A 23,613-nucleotide genomic window follows, 5' to 3' on the forward strand; every position below is an offset into this window, starting at 1 on the left:
AGAAAAGCAAACTGCTTGGGTGGATCTTGGTGTTCACAGCACAGATGTGAGCAGCGCCCCTGCTTTGGTGCTGCTGTGACTCAGGCTTTGGTCTGCAGTGGGGACAACCGGGAGGAAAGCCCCTGCAAGGCTTCGGCTCAGCCTGCAGCCCTGCTGACCCTCTGCGGGGTCTGGCAGTGAGCTCAGTGCCAGCTCCTGCGTGCCAAGGACACGTGCCTCCCTGTGAGGCCGAGGGGTGCAACAGGAGGAGGCAGTCCCCCGCCCCCGCAGCACTGCGGATACGGGTGGAGGCCGGCGGCGACCAGGCATGGCGGCGTCGGCCGGGCGTCTCGTGGGGGTTGGGATGCGCTGCCCGCGCCGGAAGTTCCGCCCGCTCTACTCTGTTCAAATTCCCAACTAGTGCGTCACGGCGCTCCATTCGGCCTGGGACAAGCGTCAGACGTAGTGACGGCCGAGCCAATCGGCGAGCGGGGCTTCGCCGCGCCCCACCAATAGGAGGCGAGCGGAGGTGGAAAGGGGTGGGAAAGGTGGTGAGGGACGGGCGCTGGCCGGTAGGGAGGGAGAGCGGAGTCAGGCGAGGCGGTGTTAGCGTCAGCTCCACCACCACCACCACCACCACCACCACCACAAAATGGCGGCGGGGCCAGGCAGCGCGGCGGCGGTGGGGTGTGGTGGGCCGGTGGGGCCTCAGGCCGGTGGGGCCACGGCTTTGGGAGCCACGCCGGCGGGAAGCGGCGCGTCGGTGCCGGGTCCTGGTGCGGTGCTGATCGGGGACCGTCTGTACTCGGGGGTGCTGATTACGCTGGAGAACTGCCTGCTGCCCGAGCACACGCTGCGATTCACTCCATCCATGAGCAGCGGCCTTGACCCCGACACCGAGACTGAGCTGCGTGTCACCGGCTGCGAGCTCATCCAGGCGGCTGGCATCCTACTGCGTCTGCCGCAGGTAGGCCTGGGCCCGGCCCGGCCCGGGCGACGGCTCGGGGGGGAAGGCCTCACGCGGGCGTGGGCGGCTGGCCCGGCCCCAGGACGGACGGCGAACCCCGTTGCGGGGGTAATGGAGTCGGGCGTCTTTGCTTCCTGGTGGGGGAGGGGAAAGGCTTTGTTCGCCTGGCCTCGGCCCGCTCACACCGGCGCGGCTGCCGAGGCGGGGGGGACCGACCCACTGTCGTTAGGTCTGATCTGCAGTTACAGAAGCGGGCAGGGCCGGAAAGCTGCCCGTTTGGGCTGGTATTAGGGGTGGAAACGCAGCGGGGCCTCCCTGCGGGGGCCCGCGGCTTTCCCCCACTCGGCCGGCCGGGGCAGGAAGCGGGTGATGTAACCGCCTTCCTGCGCCTCCCCCGCCGCGTCCCCAGGCCGGCCGGGGCGGTGCGCGCGGGGCGGGGGCTCCTGGCGTTCTTTGTTAAGTACAGGTTTTGCGGAAAGGAGGGTTGATGAGAGCTTTTTAATTGTAGTGGTCTCAGGAAGCTTTCGTTTCCAGATGAGTTTCAATTACAGTCAATTTCGATGATGTCTGGAGCGTAAAACTTTGCATATGTCTCTTGGCTACCGAGACTCGGGGGATCAAATCTTGTTGTGAGGAAATGAAAATCACAGTATAGTTAAATGAAGAAGAAAAAAAGAAAGTTTGGGGGGAGGGCACCTTGTCAGAACTTTCAGTATCGCTAAATTTGTTTTTTTTTGGTTTTGAGTATATTTCTGTATTTCGTTTAAAATAAATTTAGTTTAAAAATATGTGTGTTAACCCATAAAACAGGGTTTGGGGTGTTGGTGGTAGTATTTCAAATGACTTTAGTTATTGAGATAGTGATGCCGGTTTTCTTTAGACACCACTGAACTTACTGCCAAACCTAAAAATAGTTTAGTATGGTACCATTTCTGGGGCACAATATGGGGAATATTTATACATGCTTTCGGTTTTCATAATTATTAGTCCAGTCCCCATAAAGTATTTTGCTAGGGAATCATTGCAAATAAACTTGAGAGCAGCCAGTCAACTCTGTCTAATATAAAATGGTATGGGCTTTTTGGAGTGAAAGCATGCATTGCTGTTACAAATATAATCTGAAATATTGTGACTGCTTGTGTCTGGGTATTGCGGAGTATTCAATACAGGTTTTTCAATTAGTTTTCTGGCTCTTAAATCTGTTGAAGTCATTCTAGGTAACTGCTCTTTCGAACTAGGAGGGTGTTTGTTTTGTTTTTAATACCTGTTGTGGTTTCTTTATTTTCAGGTGGCTATGGCTACAGGACAGGTGCTGTTTCAACGTTTTTTTTATACCAAGTCTTTTGTGAAGCATTCCATGGAGGTAAGGAATTTTAAAGATGTATATGGCTGCAAATATGATTAAATCTTTGAACTAGGTGTGATCAGAGCATTTGGTAACCAAGCTGTAGATTTGAGTTATTGATCAATGTAATCTTACACAGCTACATATAAGCAAGTACTGATTTTGCCAAGTTTTGAGTATTTCCTGGTTTTACCACAATTTTCTCTTGTTATCCCTCCTTAAGCTGTTGGAGGCAATCAGCTCCAGATTTGAGCAAAACATCAGTATGTTGCAATACTTATATTTCAGCATGTGTCAATGGCCTGTGTTCATCTGGCATCCAAAATCGAAGAAGCACCAAGACGTATAAGGGATGTTATTAATGTGTTCCATCGCCTTCGACATCTAAGGGAAAAAAAGTAAGCTTAGACTCTGAAGTATTACTTTTTGATGTATTTTAATAATTAAACTTCATGAGCACAATTACTATTGTTCCCTCCCATATAAATCGGGGAACCACTTGAAAAGATCTCATTAGGGAGAAAAGCATGTTGACCAACCTTTATTGAGTAAACGTTTCCTGTATTTATAAATAGTGGTAAAGTCTTCATTTTTACACTGACGCAATTTAAGCTGCATACGAGTCCCCCACAGTGTTAAGAGTATCTTGTTTGATGGTATTTGAAATTGTCTTGCAGAAAACCTGTGCCTCTAATATTGGATCAAGAGTATGTAAACTTGAAGAACCAAATTATTAAGGCAGAAAGAAGAGTCTTAAAGGAGTTGGGATTTTGTGTTCATGTAAAGCATCCTCATAAGGTTTGTACTATATGAACTAACTTAAAGTAATCACTGTAAGTTTCATATGCTCTGGATGGTTTGAGTAGACTGCTTAAATGCGTAGAAGATGTGTGATTTGCACCTGATAACACTAATTTAGTAAAGCTAGCTTCTTACAATGTTGATGTCTTCTTTCTCATTTAAGAGATTCTTACTAGTCGGTCTTGTATCGCTGCTGAATGACGACTGGAGGTGGATGCAGATGTTAAGTATTCCTTGAAGTCAAATGCACTCTAATTGTTTGCTTTAGAATAAATTTTATTTAAGCAGGTAGCTTTGATGTTAGAAAACTTCTTACACCACAGCATTCAGCTAAACATGGACTCCTAGGCAGAAAGGGATTTAGTGCTTCAGGTTGCAATATTTTTGTCGTTATCAGAGAAATAGTGTCTGTCATGAATACTTTTTGTAGAGGTATGCTGTGGATATTTAAACCCATGTGATGTAGTAAGCAGTGTTTCTTATGTTCTGAAAGTTCACTCAGGTGTGAAGCGGTTGACCCAAAAAGAGACAGTTATTCTCAATTTTAAAATACCAAGCATCAGAGTAGATTGATACTTTAAAGGTGTAATTATTGCAAACATTTAAGGTGGTATTTTCTAGTACCACCAGTGTTAACATTAGGCCTTAAATAGCTGATAAGAAGGATGGTGAAAGAATCTTCTGTATCTTCAGAACTTGGGATCTTGCTCTTACTTTTTCTAACAGTTACTGTTGTCTTAAGTTCTTCCTTCAGAGCCTACTTGATTTTTAGTATATGCTCATGTTATCAGTGCCTCAGAGGACAGTTGTACTTGTTTGTTAATTGTTATTAATTTTTTATATTTAAAGTAGTTTATCTGCATCCTGCTGGGGTTGGGGGGGGTGTATGTCTTTTTTTTTTCCCAAAACTGAAATACCTAAGACTGAATAAAAAAAGACACATATCACATGCTAGGTCTGTTCTCTGCAAATACTGTTACGCTTCCATTGCCACTTATTGCAGCTAGCTGTATTTTCTTCCAAGTTGCAGCTAAAAAGGAGTGATTAATTGTGTAGGAGAACATACCTAGCTTGAAAACAGTTGGAAAGCAAGACCTCTAGATGCATAGCATGATGACCAAGCTCAGAAGTTGGCAAGCTGGGAAGGTCAAATTTGGTTGCGTGTCAACTCATGCAGGCTTTTGCACTGGAAGGCAGAAGCTGTGTGAGTAAACACTGGTTGTCTTGCAAGCACTCTTATTGGAGTGTTTTAAAACTTAAAAGAGAATAGCAGATGCCTCGTGGATGTCCCTCTGAATTAAAGAGGTGGCTCTCAAGATTCTTGGTAATAACTCAATAACCCATATCTTCCAGATAATCGTTATGTATCTTCAGGTATTAGAATGTGAACGTAACCAACACCTGGTCCAGACTTCATGGTAAGTTGATGGTGTGTGTGTGTGTGTGTGTGTGTTAAGAGACCAGCAGGGGCAGTAGCAGAAATATGTCACTTAAGGCACTCTGGGCAACATTGCTCAGAAATGATTGTGGGCCGAACCAGACAGCTCCACTGTTTCTTGGAGTGCCCCAAACTACTACCCAAATGTTGATCGGCCTCTTAAGTTTGAGGTACTTGTAATGGTAATGTAGCGCTCCACCTTGGCTTCTTGCTTACCTCTCCCCTGCTTCCACCTTCCAGCTGAAAGAAAAATGTTGAGTGGGTTTGAAGGATTACTTTTTTCTTGTGTGTCTTTCTTTTTTTGTTGTTGTTGTTTTGTTCTTTGCATGGATTATATGTGCAGTTGAAGTCTGTTACCAGTGTTGGGGAAAGGCCTTTCCCAATGCTTGAGCTGTTTATTATAACAAGTGTATCAAGAACTCGCAGCACAGAAATTCTTTTTAACTGTATGGATAATGCAAGATATCAGCTTCTAAGACTGGATAAACTCAGTGTTTTCATGTTTGCCAAGAAATGTCCTTTACCTTGTTGCTCTCATTACAGTAAAGATTCTCTTGGGGATGGGCAGCTAACATAAAATTCCAGGTCTTGACTTTAACAAATTGATAATGTTTTAAACAATGGTATTGTTTAAAAAAATCTTAAGTAGTGAATCCAAAGATCATATTTCTGCTGACTGAACTGTCTGGTACTGTGATCTCTGTGTAGAGAACCAGTTTTGACTTTTCTTTTCTGTACTCTTTTAATCAAAGGGTAGCCTCTGAGGGTAAGTGACTAAGACTTCTCCTCTGCTGCCCAAGCGCTATGGTGCAGGGATAGCTGCCGTCTTCAGTCAAACCAAAGCAGGCTCTACAAAGAGAACGCTGACTCTAGACAGGTGGTATATACATGATAGTATAGTAACTGGCCAACTGCATCTTGTGCTTTTATACTTTTTGACCTCTTACTGTCTGTTATTTTTGTTGTGCCTTTTGACAATTGTATACTTTATAACTTGGTTGTTGAAACTCTGAAAGATTTTTAATGTTAAATTCCTATAACTTAAAATGGTGTTGTCTTAGAGGATAAAACAAACGAAGGTGGGGCTTAAATCTTACAGAAATGAATTAATACAACAAAAACTGAAATCTAGTTTCTGTTTGTAAATTTCTAAGTAATTGAATGGATGTGAAGCTTGGAATCGAATGGAACATTGACTGGGGGCTTAAGGAAACTTCCTGCTATCAGATTCCCCAATACCATTGTGTGGAGTATTCAGATATGAATTATGGACTATTAGTTACCAGTTTTCTACTTGTTACGAAAGGAGAGATGGGTAAGGAGGAGGGAGAAAATACTGCAAATGAGAAATGATTCAAATGTTAAAATTACATATTTGTGTACTGATGTTTGTTGCTTCCAGTACATGAGAACTGGTGGGTATCCAGTATAATTGTTTTCTTAATTTTGTTGAAATGTTTGTCTTTACAGCCTTACCTTCTTAAAATATTGTGACAAGTATTCATTTCCTCATACATCTGGATTCTGAGCCCACAGGGAAATTATACAGAGGGCAAGCTTGGAAGTAGGCAGTGTTTGTCAACTTAACAAGTTAGAAAAGGTCTATATGGCTTCCAGATATTTGGAGTACCATTTTTCTCCTTATATTTTATTTGCCAAAGCTTTGTGCTCTTTTTGTAGCATGGCAAAAAAGTAATTTTAACATTATTTTCTCCCAGAAAAATGAGCTACTGTTTGGCACAGCTTTTCTGGGGTAGCAGTTGCTCTTTATATAAACAGGAACATAATAGAGAACTGAGGCAGATGGGAGTTTGATATTGATGGGTTTCAAGTTCCTTTTCTCTTTCCTATGTAAACTGGATTTAAGTGGACTGTGGTCTCTGGTTTGGATGTCTTGGGGCTGAGTGAATCCTTGTATACTGGGCACCCACATAGTCAATTACTGACTCCTTTTAGAAAGCTTATTATATAGAGGCCTCTTGGGGGGTGGGGGTCTGGTTTTAGCTCTCTTCCTATCTGGTACTTTGTTTTGAAATATGTGCTCAAAACCTAGATCTCTTTAAGTGCTTCAGCTGACAGATTCAGAGGCATTTACTTGCTATGTTTAAGACTTTAGAAGAATAATTTTTAAGTGTACTGACTGGAATATATGCAATATCTTACAGTTTTCTCATTCTGTGAATATTCATTTTAAGCAACCTTATTGAAATGGGACAATTTGGATACCATATTTCATATGCCAAAGAAGAGATCTACCTGAATACTGAATAATCTTCTGAGTTGATGCTCCCAAACACCCCAGTTTCTTCTATGACTGCTTTTTGCATCAAAATGGATTCTATTCTGGATGGAAAATAGTCTTTTTTGAAGGAAAATGGACACCTTGAAAAACCTCCCAGTAGAAGTTGGCACATGCTGAAGTGGACTGCATTTTCATGGGAGAACTACCACAGGACCTGCAGCTTTCAACAAACCATCTGAGTTCAGTCCTATTGCAGAGAAATATGTGAACCTAAAATTCTATAACTGAGTACTTCAGATTATATTGTATGTTGTCTTGAGGGGGGGAAAAAATCTCTATTGCATGAGAGCAGGCCAGTAGAGATTCAGGGGGAAAAGTGAAGTTAAAATTGGTTCTCTTCTCACAACTGAACTTTCAACAGCCAGCCAGTCAGTCAAACTTAATTCCTATCTCACATCCCTCCCCTTAAGGGATTTTTTAGTAGAGCTTTATTCAACTTTTCTTTAGATTTACAGGAGTATAATGTTGAAGCTTAGTAACTGAATGCAGAGAGAAATAGTCTTTGTAGAAGTAAAAATAATAGGAAGAACTTTGCAGCATCCTGCAGTTTTGCTGATATTTTGTCTTTCAGGAATTACATGAATGATAGCCTGAGAACAGATGTCTTTGTAAGATTCCAGCCAGAAAGCATTGCCTGTGCCTGTATTTACCTTGCAGCTAGGACACTGGAGGTGAGCATACAGTTCCGCTCAGTTCAAGTCTGTTAGGTCTTTTTCATAGAAGCAGAAAACTGAGTGTGTTATCTTTTTCCCTTTCAGATTCCACTTCCTAATCGTCCACACTGGTTTCTGCTCTTCGGAGCAACAGAAGAAGAGATTCAAGAAATCTGTTTAAAAATTTTGCAACTTTATACTCGGAAAAAGGTTTGCTTTCTCATATCATGAGCCTTTGTTGTAGACTACTTCTTAGAATGGGAGTCGGAAATCCTTGTCCCATTTGAAGCCAGCTGTAAGAGGTGGTAGAGTAGTGGAGCAGCATATTAGTCACTGGGTCTGAGTCTCTAGGGTTTTTCCCCTGCCGTGAGTCAGTAGAAAGTCCAGGTTGCAAAACTTCATTAGGAGCAATGTTCATGTCTTTGCAGGTTGATTTAACTGATCTGGAAAGTAAAGTAGAAAAAAAGAAACTAGCAATTGAAGAGGCAAAAGCACAAGCTAAAGGTCTGCTACCTGAGGGAACCCCGAGTTTGGATAACACATCAGGATTTTCCCCTGTACCAAAAAATGGTAAGTACTAGATTGACTGACTTGGAATGCTCCTTGTCTTGCAGGCATTATGTATGTACTTTTGGGATGCACATACAATGCCTTAAGGGTTTGGAGGGGGAGGGGAGGGCTGTGTTCTGTTGTTGTTCTTTTAAGCTGGCTTGTACTAGCTGTTCTGTTGCCAAAGTTTATCAATAGCATTGTAACTTTGTAATTTCTTGAAATGGATAGAAAGAGCTGTTAAGTTAGTCTGAAGTTAAAGCTACCACTTAAACTTGCACAGTATAGAGACTTCTGTGTGGTTTTGCCAATAGATCTGAACAAATACTTGCAATCAGCATGTTATGCTAAAGAAATACTAAGGTGCATGTGTGATTGGAAACTCTGGCAGGAATAGTATTTTTATTTCCCTGAATGCTTGTTTGACAGTTTACAGTCTAGTGCATGTCTTGTCTATAAGATAATATTTGCCATCTTTCTCTTCAGATTACCTTTAAAGATATTGAATAATTGGCAGGAAAAAAGTTAGTGTTCTGCCTTCTTAAAGTGGATTTATAAGCAGTGTGTTTCTTTTGCAGTTAACTCCTTTGTTTTATGTATTTTGGCAGAAATGCTTCAAATTAACTTTTGCCTTTCCTTGAAGTTCTTCAGACTTGCTTCTTGTGGCTGGTTGTGTGCGCATGCAGTGAAGATTATCACAAAGAAAATGTGTTTTGGGTGTGGGTTTTTTCCTTTTCCAGTCCTTATCATCATTCAGTCACTACTCATCCTTGCAAAATAAGGTAACAGACTTGTTGCTCTTTTAGAGTCTCCAAAAGAAATTAAAGGAAATAAACCTTCACCACTACCTGTTCAGGCAATGAAGAACGCTAAAAGAAAAACTGAGGGTGTAAAAAGAATGAGCCCAAATAGCCCAGTAAATGGGTAAGGTTTACATAATGAAGATGCTTAATTTTTTTTTCCTTACTGTTTTAAGCAAAATACATTATTCAGTTTATTATCCCTTGCAGCATTCAGAAAGGAAGAGAAAGTAGAAGTCGAAGTGGAAGTAGAGATCAGAGTTATTCAAGATCACCATCTAGGTCTGCATCCCCTAAGCACAGGTATGTGCTGTTGTCAAAGAAGGGCATGCTGTGAGAGAGCCTCCCAGATTACTGTAGTAAACTGGTGCAAAGCTAAGTTTCAGGGAATGAGCTTTGGTAGCCTCTCTCAGCAAGAGAGGCTGAAATAACACAGCAGTGTGTTCTGCTAGTTAAACCTCCGGAAATGATAAGGCTGATTCAAGAATAAGAGTTCTGCTGTCTTGGCTCACATGTCAAGGGAGTTGCAGTGTGTCTGATGGTGTCATACCTGTGCAAAATGCACTGAAAAAATATAAGCATAATATCGGGTTGTATTTGAACTGCAGCCTGTTTATTGGTGGCATATTGCCTAAGAAACAGGATTCAGTCTTTGTTTTGTGTTTCTATTTCATACTTTGAGTTAGGCTTTTGCAGCTACAACCTAAGCAAAACCTCTGTTTGGAAACTGGGTGAAGATACTGTGAGTGCTAACGGCAGGAAGGTTGAGAGAAACTTGCTGTAGAAAGGCCGGCTATTGAAAAGTATTTGGAAAATACCAAAACTTAAAATCTGCTGACTGAAAGTCTTCAGTTTGTGAATTTATAATTACTTTTTAGTAATTATCTGAATTTAATGAGAACATCTTTCTGAAATCTGCTTTCTGCACTGCCTTTGACTTCTAAATTCACCATGTAGCCATAATACTTGTAGAGGGGAATTCTAAGAGACATTAAGGGATTACCTTACATACAAACTTAGACCTTTTGGTAATAGTGTTACTATAACTAAAGCATGAAAAGTAGGGTTTTTTCCTTTTGCCTTGTTTTTGGATCTGGTAGAGTTAGTCTTAGATGTTTGTGCGGGTTTCCTAAATAGTGAAGGAAGAGGAAAACCTGAAATAAGACTGCAAAGCTTAAAAAGGATATAGTTTCTAAAAACCAGTACTTCCACAGAAACCAGTTGTAATCAAGTCTGGGACACAAGATTGGTTTCCATGGAATACTGAGCAACACCTAAGAAACTGTGCTTGCATATGTAACTCTGTTGGTGAGCATCTCTGTCATATTCAAAGTGTGTGTATGTATCATGAGGATCTTTAGGAACTAATAGTAATGTAGAGCAGTTCTGCTTCATCATATTAAGAAAATCATGTAGATTCTCTTCTGTCCTCTTTTGCTATAGGAAAAGTGAAAGTTACTCTACTTCAAGCGGTTCCAAATCCCATAGTCGTTCTAGGAGTCGCAGTGACTCTCCTCCAAGGCAGTTCAACCACAGTTCTAGTTACAAAGGTTCCAAGATGAGAAGTTACAAGAAATCAAAAGACTACAAATACTCAACACGCAAACCGAGGAAATCCCGCAGCAGAAGTTCGTCACGTTCCAGGAGCCGGTCCCGGGAGCGTTCTGACCATTCAGGGAAGTACAAGAAGAAAAGTCACTACTACAGAAATCACAGGCATGAGCGTTCACGCTCCTATGAGCGAACGAGTCATCGCTATGACAGAGACCACCCTGGCCACAGTAGGCATAGGCGATGAGTAGGACAAAGTTCTTTCCTTTGGAATTCAAACAGAGGAGTTCTTTCCTCCATCTGATTTTTACAGCATTGGGTTAATCTGGTTTATAAACCACTTTAGCTGATGTCCATTCTGCTGCTAATTCTGTACTTTAATCCAAAGGAAATATACAAACAGGATAGGATGATGTGAAAGACTTAATCTGATAATGTCCTAGTTGCTGTCTGCTGGAGTGTCATGTAATAATACTGCAGAGCTTGCCTCTGTGGGTGCTCCTGTTGCCTGCTCTTTAGTTATTTACATACTGTAGCACAGTGGAGTGTTACTTGGGATTTGCAGTTCTGCAAGCAGGAACTCCAGGGAACTCCATTGCTCAGGAGTTGAAGTACTGTGTTGAACAGTCTTTCCTTGTGGAACTAGAAGGCTCAAGACAGTTCATAAAAACCATTGGAGTGGCTTGGTGCTAACAAAGCTGTCTTTTCATACTGGTTCAACTATGTTGTACAAATGTAAGGTGACTTTTTTAGAATTATGCCTATATTAGGTTATATATATGTATATATATTTTGCAGTGTTACAGTATAGTATGGGAATATAGCCTTACTAGCCTTTACACTTTATCCACAATGTAAATAAGCATTTGTTTAATACAAGTGAAAGATATATACAGAAAATTCAAAACTTGAATTCTATCAAAAAGACTTGTGTAGAAAGTTCTGATAAATGTGAAAGTATTTAGCTCCGTGTATTGAAAGTAGTATATTTTTTATCCGTGCAATGCTGTGTGCAGGCCACCAGCTCATAACAGACGTTTCCTATATATACATTCTATGTGGTTTGAAATTCTTTACTCAGGATCTTTGACACTCTGAAGTAGTAGTTTGTCAATCTGCTTGCTTGTTGAAGAACAGCACATGTTTAAAAAAAAAAAAAAACACAGCCCAGTAGTATCAGTTTTAATGGTATATCTGAGCTGTTGCTCTCATGCTCCCTAATTTCATTAAAGTATTTGATTTTTATATTAAATTTACTTGATAGTAGTTTCTTATGAGCTGTATATACCATTGTGCCTCATAAGGAAAGAAGAAATCTGGTCTTGAAAGAAGAGACAAACAGGTTGTAGTACACTTATTTTTAGCTTAAAATGTATGTCCTGAATATAAGTATAGTAGATGTGATGCTGGAGTCCATCCTGGCTGGAGGAGTAATTGGTGCAATGTAAAGTGTGAAATAGAGTGCTTTTATTTAAGCCCTATAAGCTATATCAGTAGATTTTGCTAAAAACACTAACTGCTGAGTTAACCTTCCTCTGTCCATTGTCAGCAAAATAAGATTCATTAGAGGCTATCTGTGGTCAAGCTTTTAGGTGCCTCAGTATGACGGTGACAGATAACATCCATCCGTTTTGCTTCAACTTCAATACCCAGGATGTGACAAGAAAACAAATGTTTTTGTGGCCTCAAAAGTAGTTGTTTTAACACTTTTCCTTTTAAGTCCAAACCAGTTTCCAGATAAGGAGGCAAGGCAGCTGAGAGGGTTTGCAGTCAGCCTTCCTCTAGCAACCTCTGGTCTAACAATTTCCTGAGTTAGAAGTTACCTCTGAATTACTGTGTGCCATTTCTGATGGACCTGTCCTTTGCAAATTTAACTGATTTCTTTTTTGAACCCAGTGATGCTTTTGGCCTCTGCAGCTTCCTCTGGCATTCTGTTCTATAGCACAAATTACTTATGTAGCAGGAATTTACACAATACAGTTAGGTTACCTGTTTTAAATGTATTGGCATTGGATAGTTTCGGTGGGTGCTGTTATTTCCTATACAGAGGAGAAGAGTGAATAATTATTTCCTGTTTATTTCTCAGTAGCAGTTGTCATTTTGTACATCTTTATCATATTTCTGATTAGTTGTCTCTTTCTCAGCTGAGATGCAATTGGGAAAGTCAGCTGATACAAGGAAAGTCAGGGTAGGGGAAAAGATACTTGCATGGAGTTGTGCTGACTGGTTTTAACTGGACTAGCCTCTTGTTTAATCTGTTCCCAAATCGGCAAACCATCTGCCTTAACTTGATCTTTGCACACAGAATGGAAACTAATTATTTCATACTGGATATACTAAAGAATTGAGTAGAAGTCTTAGTATTAAAGTAGCCAAGACAAAATGCAGTATAACAAAGTCATACTATAAACAAATTTTGATCTATCCAAAATGTTTTGAATACAAACTGAAGTAAAACTGTTGAAAGAGGGGCCGGTTTCTTAGCTGGGAGTACATGCACCTCTTCTGACTTCAGTAGAGGTGTGCCTGTTTGCTGTCTGGTGGTGTGATCAGTTGCCATAGCAACAGGAAATGCTGTCTAGCTTTGCTCTGATCAGAAAGTCCAAGATTATCAAATATATTTGATAACTCTGAGGGAATTTACAAGCAAGTAGTTCTTCTGCTTTATTGGGCTGAGTGCTAGGAGCGTAGAATCTATCTCATAGTTTATGGATAGCTGTGGCAGGTTTTAGTAACTTCTTCAAAATTTTACACCCCTTCTGTCCTGTTACTCAGCTGACTCAAACAGCACTAGAAATACATGCTGTTCCTGCAGTAAGTCCATGCCAGAGGCCCTTTGGGCCCCTAAGGGACCCTTCTTTCATTGATTGTGTATATGCTCAACAGTTGCCATCTGCCTGCAGAAGCTGATCCCAGAATTGCTTTGAGACTGGTCAAGAAGACAACCTCCTGAATCCAAATACCAGATTACCATGATGTGAAGCCTGTGGGCCTCTGCCTTTTTTAGGAATAGGAGGCTGACTTCTCAGCTGAAAGTTCTGCATATACAAGGTGTGCTATGCAGTCTTGTTTCTACAGACTGCATGGCTACCTTGGCTACCCTTCAGAGGTGCTCTTTTGCCCAAGATTTGTGAGTGGTGGAGAAGGTATTAAGCAGCAGTTTTCAGCCCTTGATTTGTCAAGTGTCTTGGGAAAAGTGAAAAGAAACTGGAAGAAACAAGCCCATTGGCAGCCAACCTCAGTATCCCGGAAAGGGGTCCCTATGCTGTTAAGAGCTGCATGGGGCCACACTGGGAGCAGTGTGCCATGCCAGCATACTGTAGCATAGCATGGTCTAGCCGTGCTGCTGCTCCGTGCTCATCACTGGCTGCAGCCAGGGCATCGGGTTGGGGCTGGTGCGGGGATTTGTGGGCCCCCTTTGTCCAGAAGGTGCAGGTGACCGGGGTGCGGGGGGGTGGTAGGGCTCCCTGTGTGGTGGTGCAGCCAGTTCGCCTCTGCTCTGCAGTGCCCCTGGCGGCATGTGCTGGGGCCCTGCCCTGCTCCTCGGGACTGGCTGGGCTGCTGGAGCTTGCCCTGTCCAGGTGAATGGTGGAGGGGGGCCCTGAACACAGGTGCCAGCTGGGAGCGCACATCCTGGCAGCTGCCAGGCAGTGCTAGCTGTGGGGGGCAGGGAAGGAAGAAAGCACTTTAGAAGTGCAGAACAGGTCGAGTTTCTCCAGGATCAAGTAGTGGTGTCCTGACAGTAACTGTTTAGGATGTTTCTGAATCCAGCTGCTGAGAAACAATCAGGCAAGACTGAAATCTGGTTCATATGCTGCCTTTCCAGAGCCACAGGTTCCTACAGCTTTTTTTCCCCGCTTCTGCTCTGCATGAGCTCCTGAACTAGCATTCTGTTTGCTTTTACCTCTTGTTACAAGACCTGACACTTGTCCCAGATGTATTTCCCATTAGTGGCTGCACAACAGTGTGGTGCACTTGTGGTACAGGAAACTAGCAGAGACATATGACCTGTTGCTATATAGAAATTTCCTTGCTTAGGTGTTTGTTCTAAAGCTGTTTTAGCTGGTGCTGGGGAAGTTTTCCCTTTCAAGGACAACATTGGGCCCTTGTGTTCAGCAGTGATTTTCACTATAATCCTCTTGAATTAATTACAGGGGGAAGCTAAATATTTTCTTCAATAGGAACATCCTCCTAGGAAGCATTACATAAACATATTTTAACACAACTTGTGTACTTTTTGCATGGACTCCCAGTACTTAAAAATGTTGATCTAAAAAGCCAGTAAATCTGCACAAGGGGATGAAATAGCCTTCAGATAGTGCAGGGCCCCTGGGAAGAGCCTGGATCTGACTTCTTGCTTGCAGCAATAGCAACCTGGAAAGACTGGCAGTCATGGCTTAAGTAGGGAGGAAGCTGGCCTAGAGCCACATTCCAGTAACCCTGAGTGGTGATTCCGAGAGCACTGTAAGGCCACGCTGGGTGCATGGTAAGCTTGTGGGGAGCAAGAGTTGTCCTTCAGGACTTGGGGTGGCTTTTTGTTCTTTGTGAGGACCTCTAGGCCCTGTGCTGTGCTTTGGCGGTACATCAGTAGAAATCTCTAAAGCCGATGGAAAGAATAATTCTAACAGATGAGTTTGGAAACTCCTCAGCTGGCTGCTGAATGGAGGGGGCTCCTTCCCCTGCAGTGCAGCCCGGGGCCTTGGTGGTGATGCTGGTCCTCGTGGCGTCCCCGGCCCGCGGCGGCGTCCCCGGCCCGCGGCGGCGTCCCCGGCCCGCGGCGGCGTCCCCGGCCCGCGGCGGCGTCCCCGGCCCGCGGCGGCGTCCCCGGCCCGCGGCGGCGTCCCCGGCCCGCGGCGGCGTCCCCGGCCCGCGGCGGCGTCCCCGGCCCGCGGCGGCGTCCCCGGCCCGCGGCGGCGTCCCCGGCCCGCGGCGGCGTCCCCGGCCCGCGGCGGCGTCCCCGGCCCGCGGCGGCGTCGCGGCAGGGCCGACGGGCGCCGGCTGGCGGCGCTGCGCTGGCGGCGCGCGGAGCCTCGGGAGCGGCGGCAGCCGGAAGTTCCGGGGCAGAGGTGGGCGGGCGGATAGGGATGGTGAGTGACGCCGGAGGCCGGCGGGGCTGCGGGGTTTGGGGTGGAAGGGCCTGTGCTCGTGCCCTGCGAGGGGCGGGGTGCTGTCAGGATCCCCGGTCGCCTCCGGTGTGAACTGGGCCTCGAGGTGCAGGGAGCGGCGGGGGCTCCGCTGGCCGGGCTGGGGAGAGGGCGGCCGCCCGCCATCACAGCGCGGGGCTGTGAGCCGGTTCTCGTCAGCCATGTCCCTCCGTTAGGCCGTGCTGCTGTTCCTGATAACCTGAGGTAGCAGACGGCTTTTGGGACATTCCAGTTCCTGCTGTGGAAACAGTGCCTTACTACAGGGCTGGGCAGAAATGTGCAAGTGGGCTTTGGCCTGAAGTTGCCTTGTTTTTAAACTTGAAACAGCAGAAACTGTATTAATCATCTGTGAAACACAGCAACGGGGCTGTAAGTGCTTGTGGGCCAGGCCCCTACAGCAGAATACAGGCGTGTGTTGGTCAGACAAGAAGGATGTTTAGAGCATCTCAGCCCATCGATTTGGGGTTTTGAGTTAAATTTAGAGGATTCTTCTTGAAGTGTCAAAAGTAGCATGTTTGCCACATAGAATAAATGTGCTTATTTTAACAGTCACTACAATATCTGGAAGAGTGAACAAGGTGAAAAAAATATGTTTGTATCACAGCTGACTTCCCAGTTAGTGAAGGCTTCACGAATTGCAGGTAAATGGATATTGTGCAGCCTACTTTTCTGTTTTTTTCTGGGATAATTAAGCTCCCAGAAATTCCTTTTCCAGCAAGCAATGCAAGAGTGGTCAGGTTGTCTGTTGATTCAATTGTCTTGGGATCTTATTAAGTCTTTGGTCTAGTCTGTTGTTATTGTGTAGCTCTGTTTTATTTCCATTAAACTTATGAGGAGGTTCCTTGGCAACAGATAACTGTTTGCAGTCTTTTCAAATTGCACTTTCCTTACACTGCTTATACAGTAAAATTTTGAATAACATAATTCTAGCAGATAGACTTATGGTAATGTAAGTAAAATCAAGTTAAAAAAGACTTCCTTGTTTTTATGGAGAGAGAATGATTGCTTGTAAGCAGCTTCCTTTCTTAGATTATTTTGGCTATAATTGGTGGTTCTAGAGTGGGGTGGTGCTTATGTTAAGATAATGTTTGAAAATTCTGCCTCTTAAGTGAAACCTTTTTCTTCTCAAAGGACACCTTTTGCCAAGGTCAGTCTCTTCTACTCTTTGTTCTCGTTCTACATCTGTGAAGTATAGCACTCAGCCATCTAATAAGAATGGAACTCAACCTCAGCGATGGTATGTCCTGGACCCTGAACTGGAAGAGATGCTGGTCCCCAGAAAACTATCCATCAGCCCCTTAGAAAGCTGGCTGACAGTTAGATACTCCCTTCCTAAAGCAGAAGTCATCAGTGTTCTTGGAAAAGTAGGCTATGAACCTGTCCAGCGATATGACTGTCCAACATCTGATGTGGGAGCTGATGTGGAGGAAGGGGAAGGAACACTTGGCAACAGGCTTGAATGTAAGAATGTCCTGAAGATCCGCAGGAGGAAAATGAACCGACACAAGTTCAAAAAGCTGCTAAAGCGAAGAAAATTTGTACGGAGGAGGATAAAGGAAGGTCGCAAGAAGAAACGTCAGGTAAGCTTGGATTAAAGACAATGACATAAGTGTGCCTGCTTCACAAACTGGCCTCTGTTTCCTTTAGGTATGGGAGGAAAACTTTGGATAGAATTGATTTAAGGGAAAACAGCAGCAGCTCTGAGAGCCTTTGTGAATCCAGTGTTTACTGGTACAATTTTTTTTCTGTTTTTCTGATTTGTTTGACCTGAACATCTTCAGAAATTATAATTTAGAATATTTCTGTGATTGTAAACAGATATATGTGATAGTGGCTGTGCACGATTTTTCTTGCCTAACAGTAACTTGTAAAGATAAGTGGCTAATAGAAAATAATTTTTCATGTGTGTGTGTGTAAATCATTAATTCATCAACTTCCAATATATCTGGGAGGCTGGTTTAGTCTTAATTTCTTGCCTGTCTTGTCAGCATCCTCAAGTGGTTCTACAGAGCCACTGCAGAGAGAGAATGTCCTATTTTCTTCTTTTATCTAGAAACCTTTTATATTTCTTAATAGAAGGGGTAGGGGGAGACATGGGCCTTCTTTCAAATTGATATAGATGTTTTTAGTGACTATTCAGCACTGCCTTTCAATAGTCTGTTAGGTCTGCCATGCTGTAGTTTTTTGTTTATTTCCTGATAATTTTTCCCCATACTTAGACATCTCTAAATGTCTAAGTACTAAATGTACTCTACATTTAGAGGCTAAATGTACTTTCACTTCAAATTTGTGGGAAGCAGGGTTGAACACATTATGGTGAGGAATCTTCTTAGTTTTCTAATGGTTTTATTATCTATGTTCTCAGTTTTCCTAATACAGGATTCTTAAACAATACTCTCAAGTTCCTCATGTGTTTCAGATATTTTTTCTGCAGTAAGGCTAACTGTATTTTGACAGATGGAACAAACTGCCTAGATAAAAACATTTGTTTCCTTCATGCAGATTATACTTAGCTTCTCCTTGGGCTACTTGGGCAGTGACTGAATGATTGAGTATTACTTCTAAGCTATGTTACCTTTTTTTTTTTTTCCCTGTTTCAGATAAAGTTTGAGAAAGATTTGGAGCGCATCTGGAAAAGAGCTGGTTTGAAAAATCCTCCTGCGGGATGGCAAACACCCAAGATATTTTTGAAAAGTTCAAAGCGATAAAAATGAATGTTGACCTATAATTTTAATAAATACTTAAGTAAGCAGATTTCTTTTTCTGAATGTGATGAGATTAGTAGGAGGTCACTTTACATCTTGGTAAGCAGTTTTCTGAGGGCAAACCTGACATGGATGTGCCTTTCCTCCTCAAAAGAATGGTTTGAGCCACTGTGCAGTGACTTGGCGCTGCTGTGTGCAGTCTTGTGCTGTCGCTACCAACTGTGGTTTTGAGCAAAGATATCTTTTAGACTGTAGCTGAATTCTTGAAGTTGCTATTTAAGATTAGACTGAATGGTGTATGGTAAAAACAACTGGCTGTGGGAGATGAAATGCGAAATGAAAGAACTCTTCTGATTGTTAATGTGACTATATAAAACACCAGCAGTTTGAAAGGTTATGTTTAAAATGACAACATTCTTTCATAGTCTTACTATAGAAGGCCTGCTACTTAATAAGTTACAGCGAAATAGGCATTGGATCAGGATTGCATTAAATATTTCTGCAAAAAAGCTTTCATTTTCACTTGCTTGAAGTGTCAGTGTGCAGGTGGTTTAGAAGCATTGTATGAGCAACCTTAAAAAGCAAATTTATTTTTTCTGTTCTGTTTGCACTGAGAAAATTTGTTTGAGCTTGCTGTTCACTAACAGCAAAAACTGCTTTTTGCCTGAGACAACCCTCTTGTAATCAGTTGTTTTTCCATGGTAGAAGAGAAAAATGAAAGCTGTGAAAAATATGGATATTTATTTTAAACCCTCACAGTGGACTTGATATCTGAGTTCTGTTTTGGGTTCTGCTTTGATCTTCTATTTGAGGCAGTTAACTTCCCTTCTGTGTGCTTTAGTTACTGTTTTATCTCAGCAGATAGATGTGGGGTGGACTGACATCTAAGAGAAAAGAGGGGAAAAAAAGAGATTTCTTAGGTTCATTGTGCAACCTATAGGGGAGCTAAGCTGAAAGTATGTTCCTTTTATCTACTAGGAGCAGAATGCTTGACTAAACTGAAAAAGAAGAAAAAAAAGGAAAGAAAGCTGTGGAACTCATTGCTACAAGCTACAGTTTCGTCTAGCTGCAGGAAGGACAGGTGACTCCTAGCATATAATATAAGTGAACTTTTCTGAGGTTCTGCGTGTTGCTCTCTGATGTAGCTAGCAGAAGCCTGTATAAAACAAGCGTTTTTGGATGATGGACGTAGTAGCTTAGTCCATCCTTCTGTAGGCATCCGTGCAAACAGAAAACATCTGCTGCTCTGTCGGTAGATGGCAGTAAAGTCACAGCCCCTGAAACTCCTTAGCGACATCTGCAGAAACTCTCTGGGTCTTTCTGTAGTTATTTTAGAGAAAAGGTACACCCAGCTTTAAAAATCGATTAATCTAGCCAGAGAACTGTTGGCAGCATGAGAACTGTGTTGGAATCCTGTAGAAACATGCAACTAGCACATTTTTATATATTTTTTTTTCCAGACCATATATTAATAGTAGGTAATTTTGATCAGATAATTAAAAAGACGTTTCTTCCTCTTCATGCTTTCCAAAGGTGCAGTTGCTTTTAACCAAGACCAATAGGACTCCTTCTTTCAGCCTATTTTCAGGATTTGAATAAAGATGATCTCTAGCCCTGTTCCTTAAAAGCTTACCAAACAAGAGAAGATGGAATGTTGATTCTGGCTGACAGGTGTGTGTTGAATATGCAGAGTGCATCTAGGTATTTCTAATCTGTCAGTACACCTTCTCTGCACAAGGATGCATAGATGAAAGGCTGGGACCTGAGACAATTAGCACCTTTGGAGTAAGGTCCCTGTCTCTTTCCCCCGATCACATTTGTCCCAGCGCTGTTGTGCTCTCTCATTCCTACTACTTCTCTTACAGGCTGTTAGTCCAAACTTGTCATTCTTCTGTCTAGGGAAAAATACTAATCAGTTCGCACATTTCAAGAGCATTTCTGGCTGCTGAAGTGTTGGGATGCCTTAATAATTACATTGAGTAAAAGGTTTTACAAAAGACAGCAGTAGCATGCCCTATTTCATTTAATGGTGATGTACCTCTGCATTACTATATGTTCTTGCCAACCAGAAAAAGTCAAAGTCCTGGGGTTTCTGCTTTTATCTGAGAAGTACTGGCCTATCATTCAAATTTTCAGCATAACAAAAGTGACCTTGGATAGCTGCAGTTGATTCCAATTTTGAGGTTTATTCCTGCTTTATTTTCCTTTTGTTTTGCTTAATGGCATCACTTGCATCTTTGTTCTTTGTTTCTTCTGTTCCACTGCAAGTGAACTCATATATAACTCACTTATATCACAACCATTTTGTTATATTAGGGTATCTCTGGTGAATTGCAAGTCTCTGCTATGTAAATTATCTTATTAAATGGTTTGCTCTCTAAATAGTAATCCAGTCCTCTAAATGGTAATCTGCCAAGTGTAGTCATTACTTTTACATCTATTAGACATAATTACACAACCATCTATGGAAGTCTGGAAGTACAGTGTAATTTACAAAGGGATTTGTAAACCAGCCCTAGGAAGTTACTATAAAATTACATTCTAGTGACCAGACTTAGTCATCTAAATGCCATATAATCCTTTTTGCTGAAGTACCTCAAAGCATGTCTGAGGATTTATATTTTCTTTCTGTGGTAGATACTGCAAAGACTCTTTATCTTATGTGGCACTAATCAGGTAATATACAGTGTTACATAAACTTTCTTTAACTCTTGACCACAGTATGCAATTTTCTACTCTTTTTTACTTTTCTTTCTCACTTTGCTAATTAGGGAGAATGAGATAGAAGAAAACTGGATCTATTTGTCTGCAGGGGGAGCACTAGTACATAATATTCTTTACACAAAGCTTTATTATGAGTTGCTGTTCCTTCCAAAAATATACATATATCAGTCTACCTGCACATTTAATAAATGTACGCATGTATGTGCATGTGTAGTTGTGGTAGCAAAAAAGGCACTGTAAATAGGAAAGGTTTGATTTTTATTGTTCTCAAAAATATTTAAGGCTTGTAGATTTCTCCTTCATCTCCCTATTATTCTGCTGTTCTGAGAGGAAATGGTTGAAAGTCAGCAGGAGGCTGCTAGAGGAATTCATGCTCTGTATTACAGAGACTGGAGATACCCAGTGAAGACAGTGATTTATATTTGAAACCATGCCTGACAGCTGTGGGTCTGGAAAGATCACTCAACACTGGAATGTGAAACCAATTATACTCATGCTTACACCCCTAGTTCTTGGATTGTGCGCACTTATATGCGGACAACAAGCTCAGTTAGCTGAGCAGAAGATAGTTTTATCACAATGATTGGGTTTGTGCTGAAATGAGATGATGTCTAAAATAGGAATTCAGCTGACTTCAGAAGGGATGAAAATTCTGAACTTTGTTTCTCCCAGCCAAAGCATCATATTATAAACTTAGCGGGCTTTCTGCCTTTCTGAAAGGTCAGAACCCAACAACGCAATATCAGACATCTGACATAGGATTAATCTGTAGCAGAAGTACCATCTCTTTGTAGTGCTAGTGAATAGTAGGTGTTAGCAAAACCTGAGAGTTTAGTTGTCTCCTTGACCTGGATAGTGATGGCTCTCACTAATGTAGGAATTGGGTGCATTTTTAGGAGTTTGCTTTAGAAAATGTGTTGGTCAATTGCATCAGTATGGACCTCTGAAGTTTTTCAGGGGCTTCTGGCCATAAAATAACAGCTCTTCCCTTCACACAAGTGAATTCAATATAACTTACAAATGGTGTGTGGTAAGATTTGCATCTAGCCAGACTCAGTGTAGTCCTTCTGAATGCACTGAAATTACATTGATTTCAACAGTTGAGAAATGGGGCCCGTTTGTATACGGGAAATGGGACAATGCAGAAGAACGTGCAAAGATCAGACTGCTTGCTCCAGTTTTTCTTCAAGTATTGTGCACAATCCATGATAGGTTGCTCAGCAAAGTGGGGGAGAAGCCCAGAGCAACGCCTAGTACATTGCATACCTATACAATTTCTTTGTGGTTCACAGTGGTGCAGCTGAAGAGGTGTTATCAATGACTGGAGATTTTTAGAAAGAAGGCTAATGCAGTTGAGATATGTGATCCTGATGAGAGAAGAGAAATTATTTAAATTATGTTTTTATAAATGTTGCAGCCACACTGAGAAGTTGATGCTCTTTCAGTGCAGATGAGGTCAGGAAGCCAAGAGGTTTGGTCCATTTGGTAACAAAGATTGAACCCCAAATGGGTGAAAGGTTGAAACGTGTATAAGTATCTGAAGGGAGGTTGTAAAGAAGATGGGGCCAGACTCTTTTCAGTGGTGCCTAGTGGTAGGATGAGAGGCAACGGGCACAAACTGAAACACAGGAAATTCCATCTGAACATGAGGAAAAACTTCTTCGCTGTGAGAGCGACTGAGCACTGGAACAGGTTACTCAGAGAGATTGTGGAGTCTCCTTCCTTGGAGATATTCAAATATTCAAAAGATATTCAAAAGCCACCTGGACACAATCCTGGGCAACGTGCTTGAGCAGTGGAGGTTGGACTAGATGATCTCCAGAGGTCCCTTCCAACCTCAACCATTCGGTGATTCTGTGATTTATAGTGTGTATAAACTGCAGCAACCCATCAATTTGGCTTCATCTCTTCCTGCACAAACTGCAGCTGATTGTAGCAGTTATGTCTACTTAGAGCATTAGTGGATGATCTACTGGGCACCTTTGATGGCAAAGCAAGTTCCTGCTATTCAGGCAGTGGTATGTGAACCTCCAGTGGTCTGGAATCTGTGGCAGATTTCAGCTCTGTATGGCAGCCATTGACTCTAGTTCTCCACATAAATAGGCTTCTTGGTAGTTGTCTACTGTAGTTTTGGCTCACTTCAAATTTTTTCTGTTCATCTCTGATTGATTCTGCCCTAGGAAAAGGGAAAGTCCAGCAATCAATACAGAATGTTCCATTCCTTTGGAAATCTTGAATTTACCCCAAAGCATGTTGAATAGTCTGCTAGCTGGTAAAGCAGCCCTGAGGCCATGGAGGCAATGAGCCTGAGCTCATGAGTAGCCTGTCAATTAATAGTGTCCTTGGCACAGCCAGACGGGCAGTTTGCTGGCTGCCCAGGGAGCAGTCATGTGGAGGAGAGATGGAGTAGGCTGTAATGATAGCTTCTCCAGCTCCCTCTCTTGAGACCAGATCTGAAGCTGATCCAAACCAGGATCTGCATAGGTTGTAATGGGGCTGGGGACTTTACACTGAAGAAAACACTGATTTTAATTGAGGCTAGTTAGAGACATGCAAAAGGTTTGGGTATCCCTTCTTCAATCTTAAAGCATGGGGAGGCCTGGAAAAAAATCTGCTACCTCTTAGTTTATGCTGGTACTACCCAGACAATGAAAC

The 23,613-nt window shown here is 42.5% G+C and overlaps 2 protein-coding genes across 6 annotated transcripts; both read left to right on the forward strand.

Moving 5' to 3' along the window:
* Positions 1–604: 604 nt before the first annotated feature.
* Positions 605–12,473, forward strand: CCNL2 (cyclin L2). Of its 2 annotated transcripts, none has more exons than XM_067311305.1 (11): positions 605–946; positions 2,235–2,309; positions 2,580–2,689; positions 2,969–3,089; positions 4,446–4,510; positions 7,404–7,503; positions 7,591–7,695; positions 7,914–8,055; positions 8,841–8,958; positions 9,045–9,137; positions 10,278–12,473. In XM_067311305.1, exons 1-11 carry the CDS (start codon positions 632–634, stop codon positions 10,630–10,632), a joined length of 1,599 nt encoding a protein of 532 aa, XP_067167406.1. In that variant the 5' UTR covers positions 605–631; the 3' UTR covers positions 10,633–12,473. The 2 variants fall into 2 exon arrangements, with proteins under 2 accessions (XP_067167406.1, XP_067167407.1); XM_067311306.1 differs by having other exon boundaries at positions 9,028–9,137; positions 10,278–10,491.
* Positions 12,474–15,440: 2,967 nt separating this feature from the next.
* Positions 15,441–18,283, forward strand: AURKAIP1 (aurora kinase A interacting protein 1). Of its 4 annotated transcripts, none has more exons than XM_013956080.2 (4): positions 15,441–15,472; positions 16,079–16,170; positions 16,661–17,109; positions 18,130–18,283. In XM_013956080.2, the coding sequence occupies exons 2-4, from the start codon at positions 16,119–16,121 to the stop codon at positions 18,235–18,237; spliced, it is 609 nt and encodes a 202-aa protein (XP_013811534.2). In that variant the 5' UTR covers positions 15,441–15,472; positions 16,079–16,118; the 3' UTR covers positions 18,238–18,283. The 4 variants fall into 4 exon arrangements, with proteins under 4 accessions (XP_013811534.2, XP_013811537.1, XP_013811536.2 ...); XM_013956082.2 differs by lacking the exon at positions 15,441–15,472 and adding an exon at positions 15,579–15,596; XM_013956081.2 differs by lacking the exon at positions 15,441–15,472 and adding an exon at positions 15,606–15,733.
* The last annotated feature ends 5,330 nt before the right edge of the window (positions 18,284–23,613 follow it).

This window comes from Apteryx mantelli, chromosome 26, assembly GCF_036417845.1.
Source record: "Apteryx mantelli isolate bAptMan1 chromosome 26, bAptMan1.hap1, whole genome shotgun sequence".
NCBI lineage: Eukaryota > Metazoa > Chordata > Aves > Apterygiformes > Apterygidae > Apteryx > Apteryx mantelli.

Coding starts and splice junctions, on each gene's coding strand:
- CCNL2 (XM_067311305.1), top strand. CDS start 632: ATGGCGGCGGGGCCAGGCAGCGCGGCGGCGGTGGGGTGTGGTGGGCCG. Junction 7,504..7,590: donor TTGCAGCTAGGACACTGGAG/GTGAGCATACAG, acceptor TTTCCCTTTCAG/ATTCCACTTCCTAATCGTCC. Junction 8,056..8,840: donor TTCCCCTGTACCAAAAAATG/GTAAGTACTAGA, acceptor TTGCTCTTTTAG/AGTCTCCAAAAGAAATTAAA.
- AURKAIP1 (XM_013956080.2), top strand. CDS start 16,119: ATGTTTGTATCACAGCTGACTTCCCAGTTAGTGAAGGCTTCACGAATT. Junction 16,171..16,660: donor GAAGGCTTCACGAATTGCAG/GTAAATGGATAT, acceptor TTCTTCTCAAAG/GACACCTTTTGCCAAGGTCA. Junction 17,110..18,129: donor GTCGCAAGAAGAAACGTCAG/GTAAGCTTGGAT, acceptor TCCCTGTTTCAG/ATAAAGTTTGAGAAAGATTT.